At 37.7% G+C, this 11,164-nt stretch overlaps 1 protein-coding gene across 1 annotated transcript; it reads right to left on the bottom strand.

The window, feature by feature from the left end:
- Positions 1-3,130: 3,130 nt before the first annotated feature.
- Positions 3,131-6,579, bottom strand: LOC144709677 (Radical SAM superfamily protein). The gene is made up of 9 exons (XM_078583290.1): positions 6,391-6,579; positions 6,231-6,295; positions 5,967-6,069; positions 5,596-5,693; positions 5,360-5,490; positions 5,136-5,244; positions 4,603-4,794; positions 3,902-4,038; positions 3,131-3,595 (listed from the first exon to the last, which is right to left on the bottom strand). Exons 1-9 carry the CDS (start codon positions 6,536-6,538, stop codon positions 3,280-3,282), a joined length of 1,299 nt encoding a protein of 432 aa, XP_078439416.1. The 5' UTR covers positions 6,539-6,579; the 3' UTR covers positions 3,131-3,279.
- Between the last annotated feature and the right edge of the window lie 4,585 nt (positions 6,580-11,164).

Here is an 11,164-nt window from a genome sequence, read left to right as displayed (position 1 = left end):
GCGCATCGGCACGCCACGTTACCCTATGCCATAAAAAACCAAAATACTTAAAATTTCATATTAAATAAAATAAAAGCCCAAAAAATATGTATAAATATGTTTTTTCACTCAAAAAAATCATATCTTTCCAAATTTAATATCAAACAATTCTAGAAAAATCATATTCTGCCTCAAAAGTTATATTATTTTAGAATATATTGTTAGAAAAATCCTAAAAAATACAGGAAATTCAGAAATTTGGTCGAAAAATATATTTAATCATTTTAAGCTTAATAACATGAAAATATCAGTAATTTAAAGCATAAAAACACGTAAATATAATAATATAAGGCACAAGAAATGCATGTTATCACTTAACAACTACAAGTCGGATGATAAATGATGTTTCCAATGTCCATAAGGCCTAGTCTTCGATCACTTGAAATAAATGCTCACTAGGTAGGGAGCCGACTGTAACCCTCTCTTTTGAACTTATTCCAAAAAAATTTAAAAAAATTACAATTTGGTTCTAAAAAGAAGATTGAGTGCAGCATGTAGATAAAACAAGAACATGTCACACACACTTGTGCTCCTCTTTTTATAGTATAACTAGAATAGATAGAGAAATCTGAGAAAGTTGCAAGTACCTTATGTTAGGCCCCCGACTGCATTTTACATTAATACTGCGGGTGAGAGGATTTGATGTGATCTTTATGGTTATACATAACACTTTTATGGAGATGCATGCATATTGCCAACATACCTTTTCTTATCTAACTTTATAACATATTCTGAAAAAATAAGAGTCTGCTGTATTTCAGGGGCATATTTGTCGACCTTAATTGATAGTAGTACAAACATTGAGATATCTTTATTGAAATGTCTCCATAAATTTCTACCAATACATCTATATAATCTTTATTGAGATTTTTTTAATGGTTAATTATAAACTTTATTGAGATCTCTAACGTCTCAACCTCGTGTTCTATAAGATACAAAGGAGTGTGTTAAATTTCTTATAAAACCTTTACCACCATTGGTTACAACTAAAGTATAATCCTTCATCTACTCAAGACTCTCAAATGAGTAACGGTATGGTTAACTGTCGAACTCAAAAAAATTACTCTAATTTTTCCACTTTCCTGGCCAGGGATTGGACTGTGTCTTGGTCCTTCAGTAAGTCTCTTGTTTTACCAAAAGATGGAAAATCCCATCTTCACCGCACAATCACATTTGTGGACTTGTTGCTGCATTCAGATGATAAATGTGGAGAAGATATATAGATATCAAGATACTGAATTTTCAGATGATAAATGACATTTTATTAAGAATTAAATAAGAATAACCAATTTGGAAGCTAACTGATAAAATGTCAAATGAATACAAAAGGATGAATTTGGTGATATTTTATGTGTTTCTTGCATAATTGATCACATTATTCTAAAATTAAAAATGGATTATGCGGATATTCAAAATTTTATGCCATTTTATAGGATTTTTTCATATCATTAAGATATTAGGTCGTCTTATTATTTTTATTAAGATAAAGAGCCTTTTTATTTTTATTTTTCAGAGCAACATTTTGAAGATAAATCATTTCTTCCACCGAATTACTATATGTGATGATCTTTTTAAGAATTGGAGGGAAGATTCTTTTTCATTATTATATGACATGTATTGGTGAGAGTCAAATATCACTGGATGATGGATGAAACTTGATGGAAACACATGATTAAGATATGAATAAAATAGTTGTATTTGGAGCATATCATTTGCAAATATGACGGGATAATCCAGCAGATATAAGAAATTATCAAGATTATTAAAGGACATAACTTATTCATGATTTAATCAGGTTACCAGAGTTCAATTAATTATTGAATCTGTTCATGCTCATGTGGGAGAGTCATAGTAAAAAATAACAAGTAGTGTTAGCCATTATAAACCCAAAATTGCTTGTCATTAAGGACATTTAGAAACTTGTGACTACAATTGTATTCCCCTTTAATTGCATGTATCCCACTTCTCATATTCTTGGAGCCTATGGGGTAATTGAGATAATCTCACCTTGTTCTGTCATTTCAGATGAAAATTGTTACCATATTTGTTTGGGTTCCAAAAAATTTTAGAAATCTGATTTGATACGATGCCCTACTTTAATATTAACTTTTTGCATGCAAACCTTTCCTCAAGACGTCAAATATGTAAAGTAGATGTTCTTGGATATGATAAAGTTGTGACCTATAAAGACCATAATTTCACTTTAATGTTTATATATGTTTTAATATACAAACATATATATCAAAATATTTCCTCCTCTTAACTGTCATTTAAAATATGAACCACCCTTCTATTTTCAACATAAATGTTTAGTGAAATCATGTGAATTATCATAATTCCTACAATATCAAATGACACTTATCCCTTGCGGCAATTTTTCGTATTAATGACAATGATTTCATCACTTACTAACCTTATTCTTAGACTTCAAATAAAAGTGATAGACTTCAAAATTTTAGACTCATTTCATATCATTGTGAGTGTGTTAAAATCCCATTGTTTTTTAATGAATACATTATTCATGTGATATTTTCTATTGATATTTTCACTGTACGAGAAGATGATTGAACTGACAGATGTTTCTAAATATGTAAACTTTTAATATTTATATTTGTAAGCTATATTCATTTTCCCCAACTTTAATGAATACATTATAATTTCTTTTAGTGAAGAACATCTTGGCCTAGCCCAAAACTTTAATGAAGGCATAAAGTTGTTTTGCTCAGACTTCAAATAATGGAATGAAGAAATAACTAAAACAATATGATGCCAATAGTATGACAAGTACTTGGCATCATATATAACACCAAACAGAAGGATCATTTCTCTATTGGGTGAGACAATGCTATAGATATTCCAACTGGGTGGAAGATATAAGTAAGAAAGTACCCCAATCGCAAACAACAAATAGAAAAAAAGTTTTTTTCGAATCCGAGAACAAGTCAATTATTTGAAACACAAAAAGAATCATGAATCCATGCATGATGGTAAGGGCTGTGACATGCATCTCTCATCCCCTCCCTCCCTTTCCATTTCCAATTTTGCATGGAGTCCAGAATAATGCTCTTTCTCTCTCACTCAACATCCATCATAAACAAGTGATCAAGGCCGTAGGCCGTCATATTTCATGTGATTTTCTTTCAGACTAAGATGACCAGTTGGATTTGACAAATATTGCAGAAGAGATTGCGCACCAAATGAAGGATAATAGCAATCGACGACAATGCGAAGGATAATCATTTACAAATGAAGAGAAGGGGATGAAATCACCTGCTCCATCTCCACTGCCGCCACAAACTGTGGGGGAACACGGAGGAGTGGTGCAAAGCTCTCATTGGGCCTGCCCAGTTGTCCGCAAGCCGCCATCTGATCATCCCCTTTGCTGAATCTGAGGAGCACCACACACCCCTCAGCTGCTAGAACATTGCGGAACTTGATCATCTGTTCCTCAGTGCTGGCCTTGAATACTGATCCCTGATGGGGATTAAACTTGATCAGATTGACCTTACACGGTATTCCTCTCACCAGCTCTGCCAGTTTCTTTGCATCTTCCAAGCTACAGATCGAAGGTCAGTTGCAGATGGTCAACACTTCACAGATATTGGTGTACAACATACATAAGTTCTAAAATTTTTCGTCATTGTCATTATTAAATATGCTAGTTGACATAGAGATTGACAAGGTTTACGATCTATGTAACTTAATTTTGACAAGTTTTTTGAGAATCTAGCCAAGTCAACGTCAACTGTCAGCAGTACCCCCACAATGCCAACGTCAATGAGGTCGATGACATTGGTGGTAGAGGGTTGACAGGGGCCAAACCCTAGTTAGTGATAGTAAGAGAGGCAGTGATGGAAATAACCTGTCATTGATTCCTTGCAACATGACATACTCGAAGAGAACTTTGTACTTGTGCCGGTGGCGGAGTTCCTCCCGAAGGGTACCAAGGAGGAGAGCCAGATTGTATTTCCTGTTGATAGGCATGATCCAGTTCCTGACCTGAAATGCACACATAAGTCAATGCGTATCAGAAGGCAGTGGACCCTGCTACAAAGAGAAAGATGGGTAAATGGTAGGAAAATTATATGTACATCTACAGAGAGAGACAAGAGAGAGAGAGAGAGCAAACATAAGTAGTTTAGACTGGAGGCATATGAGAAATGTGGGAAATACAATAGATACTTATGATGTTTCAGTCAGAGAAAAAAAAGAGAGATGTAGAGAGGGAGAGAGATATGCTGGTTGGACTATAGAAATTGGAGAAATATAGGAAATGCAATAGATGTTTATAGAGGGTTTCTGTGTGTCAGGGATAAAAAGAAAGAGAGGGTATGCAGGTTGGACCATATGCATGTGATAAATGAAGGAAATACAAAAAAGATATATAGTCTGTTTGAGACAGAGGGATAAAAAGATAGTGCAAAGATAGGCACCGTAGACCAGAGACAAGAGGGACCATAAATTTAAATAGATGATGATTGAGAAAGAGAGAATAAAGATAAGCAGGATAAAAAAAAAATGCGTGAGAACACATGTGCGGGGAGAGAGAGAGAGAGAGATGACCTCATCGGTGGTGGCGTTGAGGCTGACTGCAATTGAACAAGTTGACTCAAGCAGGAATCGTTTCAGCTGGGGGACGAGTCCACTAGTGGAGACCGTGACCTTCCTAGGGCTGAATTGGAGACCCTGCTCATCAGTCATTATGGAGGTGGCTTTGATCACATTGTCAACGTTTTGGAGTGGCTCGCCCATGCCCTGGTAAATAGAAAGATGGAAAAAAATACATAATACAGAAATTATTAAGTCGAATTTTGGGTAAGCACAGAAAGGGGACAGTAACCTAAGAACTGAATTGCGCAGAGATGGACAAAGAAATACTTATTTTAAAGTACACGCTCACTTTCTATTAATCAGGGCATGATCGATCCAAGAAATCAAAAAAGTATAATAAAAAAAAGAATCAACATAAGTCAGTTTAAATTTTTTTTATTTTGAAAGAAAAAGTTAGATTGAAATTAAAAAAATGTATTTTTATCTTAATTTCAACAGATGAAAAACCATATTTTTCCCTGAGGACAAGAATTTAACGAGCTCACCATGAATACAACGTTCGTGATCGACCCAAACTCATCCGAGAGCAAACGTCGGGCAAAAACTGCTTGATCTACAATCTCAGCAGTGGTCAAATTCCGTTTCAATCCCATCCTGCAGCCATTTATGTCACTTATATTTACTCAACAAAGATTGTAAAAATATAGGAATTGAGTACTTAAAAAATAAAGGGTACTGATGGGTTTTGTAAAGATGGAGGAATTTCAACCTGCCAGTGTAGCAGAACTGGCAGTTCATAGCACACCCAACTTGACTTGAAACGCAGAGAGTTGTCCTCCCCCTAGGGCAGGGAATCACCACCGTCTCTATCACTGATCCGTCTTCCAATGAGAATAATATCTGTACATCTCTAAAGTTTACATCTGTCAAAATTTCAACTAAAAATATGAATAATCTTCAAAATGCCACTTTTAGAGAGTGATGTATAGGATGACTGAGAAGGACCTTTCTAGTTCCGTCTGATGCGGTGAAAATACTTTTCAGGGATATGGAACTAAAAATCACATTGTCACTGATCATTCTTTTAAAGTCCTTATTTAGACCTGCAGTATGGTTAAATAATAAAAAAATTAAAAAATAAATACAAAACTTCTAAATCGAATCAGAGTATACTGTAAATCAAATAAGAATACATAATTTACAAAAGATCAGACAAAATAACAGAGATCACACTGCTTTGATTTTGTTCGGTGACAGAATTCAGGATTCATAAAACTGTATCTACGAAAATCTAGAGAACTGTAATTGAGCTTCAGAAAACTGTATTTCACAGAAAAAATATGGAAACTTAGGCATTCGAGAGAGAGATTACGAACCGTTCAATTCATCGATCGAATCAGCCCAGACATTGTTTCCATATAGAAGTTTCCAAAGCATCATTGCCTGCCCAGGCCTAAAACCATGGGACTGAGCCCACGTCTGTGAAGGAAAAACAAATAAAAATCAGGAAGAATCAGAAGAACCAACCACCACGTTAAATTTATCAACGAGAACCCAGTTCCCAACGCATTTTCCTAAAGACTTTGTAGATCACGAAACGACATGGATAATCAGATTGCGGGAAGTTCTTATACGCTTACTTCGAGCTCGGGGAAGTCCATCCCCTTGATAAAAACCTTCGACCCAGTAGATGTAACATCGAGCCCTGAAAAGTAAAACAATTTCAATCAAGATGGCGCACAACCCAGATATAAAAAAGCTTCGAAACATGTTATTCCCCGGAAATCAATAAAAAAAAACCTAGATTCGAGCCGCAACCCGCCGTTTTGGACGAAGCTGCGCACGAGACGGACGCCGACTGATGCCGTCGCAGCACGCGGAATCTCGAGGAGATGGAAATCCGAGGATAAGGGAGAGTCGCAGGCGATAATCGAGCAATCGCGGCCATGTTCGTCGCCCTGCAGTGCAATAACTAAATTAGATTTGCTCCCCAACTTTAAAGATAAAAAATTGTCATTCTCATCAAAATCATTCCCAAAATCAGTTAAAAATTGTCATGATCTCAATTTTTAGCAAAGACTTACACCTTACCTAAAGTTTAGTCCTACCTCATCCCGTGTTTGGGCAGGTCTCGGTCCCAGTGTTTAGCAAAGACCTACACATATAGTTCCGGATCGTCCGGGACGTGGACGATGGACGCGACGGGACGAAGATCGTCCCATCCAACATCCGGAATCAGTGCAGGGACGCGGATGGGATGGTCTTTTCGTCCGAGACCTACGGACGGGGCGATTCTTTCGCCCCGTCCGGAGGTCTCGGGACGGGTTTCCATCCAACCTCGTGGAGGGTTCGACTTTTCGTCCTAGGACGAAAAAACGGTCCCGTCCGCACCCCTGCGCTGTACCTACAACTTACTTAAAGTTTAGTACGACCTTGGTCCCGTGTCTGGGCAGGTCTCAGTCCCAGTGTTTAGCAAGGGCCTACACCTACAGTTCTGGATCGTCAGGGACGTGGACGATGGACGGGATAAAGATTGTCCCTTCCGAAATCTGGAATCAGTGCAGGGACGCCGATGGGACGGTTTTTTTGTCTGAGACCTACGGACGGGGCGATTTTTTCGTCCTGTCCAGACGAAAACCATCCCTTCCGGAGGTCTCGGGACGAATTTCCGTCCCGATGTTCGTCCAACCTCTCCAGGACGAAAAAATCATCCCGTCCGTGTCCCTGCAATATACCTAAAGTTTAGTACGACCTTGGTCCTGTGTCTAGGCAGGTCTCGGTTCCAGTGTTTAGCAAAGACCTACACCTTATGTGAAGTTTGGTTCGGTCCCTATCCGGTCTGGGCAGTTCTCGATCGCGTCTCGGTTCAGTCAGATTGATTTGACAATGTCAATGTCAATGCCAACTAGCAGGGCTGAGAGTGAAAAAAATCTTTGGGATTGGGAGTGAGGAGTTTATGAGATTTTGGGGCCTACATAGTGGGGAGTATTGGTCGCCCCTTCTGGGCTGATACCCAAACAGATTCTGAACTGGGTACCGGAAATAAGATATCCAATATCTGTTTTTACCGATATCTGGATACTCGATGATGACATTGGATAGTGGTCACAATAATATTGTTCTTCGTCCTGATATTGACATCTGTCTTCATCTCAGGGGTTGGATAACAAAATTGGATATCATTTTTTTTTATATCTGACACGTACATTGAAATATATCTCCTTAACATATTTTTTACTAGGAAACATATGTAAGCAAAATCAAGTAGTACAAATTATATGTAGGCCCTATGCCAGTAGAATTAACAGTTGTTTATGGATTTTATTATTATTCAATTAAGTTAACAGGTTGAAATTAAAATAGTTAATGATTCCTTGTGCCTGAGTTGTCGCACACATAAGAGGTCTAATGCTGCTAGGTCAACAACATTTATAGCTCGATGCAGTGAACATAATTCTTATTCACTACTCTATACTTTGAAAGTATGTATACTCTTTTTTAGTTTTTATTTTTTCAAATGGGACTGGGTTTTGATTTTTTTAAAAAATATGGATATCAGATCAGATATAATGTTTCTGCATCCTCATGCCCTTACCTATACAATCTGTCCCCAAAATCTGGTACCAGATGGATATTTGATATAAGTCTGACATTTGATATCATGTATCTGAAGCTGTATTGATTCCACTCAATACTGGATATCAGACAGACTGGATGGACACATTTGATATACATATATCAGGATGGATGACCTATGACCAATTAGATCATGTCATGTTCTTCTCATCATCTGTCCTCTAACCAGCAGGATAATTTTGTCATCGGCAACTGTTCGAGGCTTGGAAATTGAATAGATGATGGATGATGAACGAGTTGGGAAGAACAAATTGTAATCTAAACATGACTTAGAATAAGTTGACTAAGTTTAAAAAATATTCAAGCCGCAATTGAATTTTTGATATTTATTTTTAATATTTTCATCCCATTAGACTTTTTACTGATTTTTCCACGCATTTAGCATCAGTTTGACCCGGAGATCACAAGCTCAGATAGCGTTTGGAATAAGTTGATTGTTTCAATTTTTTAAATGCTCAAACCGCAGCTATTAAAGTTTTGAGCTTTTTTTTTTCAAATATTTTCATCAGTATAGCTTTTTCACCGATATTTCCACGCCTTTACCATCAGTTTGACCAGAAGGTCAGAATCTCAGAAACTAATCTTTACTACAAGTATACAATGCATAGAACAGTAATTAAAGGAAAAGAGTCCATCTTTATCTCTCTCTCTAGCTGTCACTCTGAATATCTGTCCATGTATCTCTCTCTATTAAATATGAGAAGACAACTTTGCTCATGAACTTTATTTTTTCTTCATTTATTACTGAGCAGACATGAAATATTGACCACTAGGGGGAAATCGAATGTTGACAGAAGGTTATTTACCACCATGCTCATTTATGATGTTTTTCACTGCTGACACACCCCATCTATCATTTTGCCTGACAGTCAACGTACAATAAGAAATCGGAAGAATTTCAGAATGAAATAAATGTATTGTAAATAAAAGCTAAAATAAAAGTTACTCAGAGGAGAAAGGACACAGCTTATGGGAATGAAGGAAACCCGGTAAGACATTATAAAATAAGAAATGAATTTAGGAATAAATACTCAGAATGTGCATTATTTTATTTCAGACGGATACGGTGTTTTTTTGGTTGAGATTTTTCATCCATCTATTATTATATCTTTGGATGAACTTCCTCGATCACTCAAATCAATGGAACAAAAAGTATTATAGTTTTTTAGAAATTAAGGAAAATTAATATTACCAGTAACATAGACACATTAAAAATGATAGGTGAATCATGTTGTATATAAGGGTCGATCGGGTCGAGTAGAGGAAGAGAATGGGCCCGAATGGACCAGATCCGACCCGAGTCACCCGATAGTGGAGGCCTGCTATAGATCTGCAAAGTTCTGACTTCTGACAGAAATCAACGGCAAGGGGACATGTGTCTGAGAAAATCAGAAACTTTGACCTGTGCCACAGATAGAGAGAGAGAGAGAAAGCGGTGAAAAGGGGAAGAGAGAGAGTGTGCGTTGTTTGAAAGAGAGAGATAAAGTGTGTCAAGAGAGAGAGAGAGAGTGTTTGAAGGAGAGTGTGAAGAGAGAGAGAGAGTGTTTGAAGGAGAGTGTGAAGAGAGATTGAGAGTGTTTGAAGGAGAGTTTGAAGAGAGAGAGAGAGTGAAGAGAGATTGAGAGTATTTGAAAGAGAGTGTGTGTTTGAAAGAGAGAGAGAGAGAGTGTCTATGAGAGAGAGAGAGAGGGTGTGTGTGAAAGAGATAAAGAGAGTATGTGTTTGAAAGAGAAAGTGTGTGTGTTTGAAAGAGAGAGAGTGAGGGTGTGTGTGAAAGAGATAGAGAGAGCATATGATAGAGGGAGAAAGAGTGTGTTTGTGAAAGAGATAGAGAGAGTATATGATAGAGGGAGAAAGAGTGTGTGTGTGTGTGTGTGAAAGAGATAGAGAGAGTATACGATAGAGGGAGAAAGAGTGCGTGTGAAAGAGATAGAGTATATGATAGAGGGATAAAGAGTGTGTGTGTGTGAAAGAGATAGAGAGAGTATATGATAGAGGGAGAAAGAGTGTGTGTGTGTGAAAGAGATAAGAGTATATGATAGAGGGAGAAAGATTGTGTGTGTGTGTGAAAGAGATAGAGAGAGTGAGAGTGTGTGAAAGAGATAGAGAGAGAGTGTGTATGAAAGAGATAGAGAGAGAGTGTGTATGAAAGAGATAGAGAGAGTGAATGTGTATGAAAGAGATAGAGAGAGTAAGAGTGTGTATGAAAGAGAGAGAGTGAGAGTGCGTATGAAAGAGATAGAGAGAGTGAATGTGTGTATGAATGACAGAGAGTGAGAGTGTGTATGAAAGAGATAGAGAGAGTGAGACTGTGTATGAAAGAGAGAGAGAGTGTGCGTCAAAGGGTGAGAGAGAGAGGAAGTACGTGTCTGTCAAAGAGAGAGTCTGAGAAAGAGAGAGAGAGAGAGAGGGATACGTGTCTGTCAAAGAGAGAGTGTGTGAAAGAGAGAGAGAGAGGGTATGGGTGAAAGAGAGACGAGAGAGTGTGTGAAGTAGAAAGGGGAGAGAGAGTACGTGCCAGTGAAAGAGAGAGAGAGAGGAGAGAGAGTGCGTGCCAGTGAAAGAGAGAGAGAGGAGATAGAGTGTGTCTGTGGTGAAAAGGGAGAGAGATAGCGTATGAAAGAGAGAGAGAAAGAAAGAGTGTGCATGTGTGAGAGAGAGAGATAAGAGAAGAGAGGAAGGAGAGGGCACAAGAGAGAGTCAGGGAGAGAGAGAGAATGAAAAGAGGAGTTAAGTGAGAGACCGTGAGACAGAACAAGTGAGAGAAAGTGGAATGGAGACTTAAGTGAGAGAAAATGACAGAGTGAGAGAGAGAGAGAGCCTCGGATTAAGCTAGAGAGAGTGACAGAATCAGCAAAAGAGTGAGAGACAGAAAAAATGAACATGATAGAGAGAGACAGAGCTATTGAGAGAGAAAGTGACCATAATAGAGAGGGAG

Source organism: Wolffia australiana, chromosome 11 (assembly GCF_029677425.1).
Source record: "Wolffia australiana isolate 7733 chromosome 11, ASM2967742v1".
Lineage (NCBI taxonomy): Eukaryota > Viridiplantae > Streptophyta > Magnoliopsida > Alismatales > Araceae > Wolffia > Wolffia australiana.
Note: the sequence above shows the minus strand (reverse complement) of the source record. Positions and strands in the feature narration are given on the sequence as shown.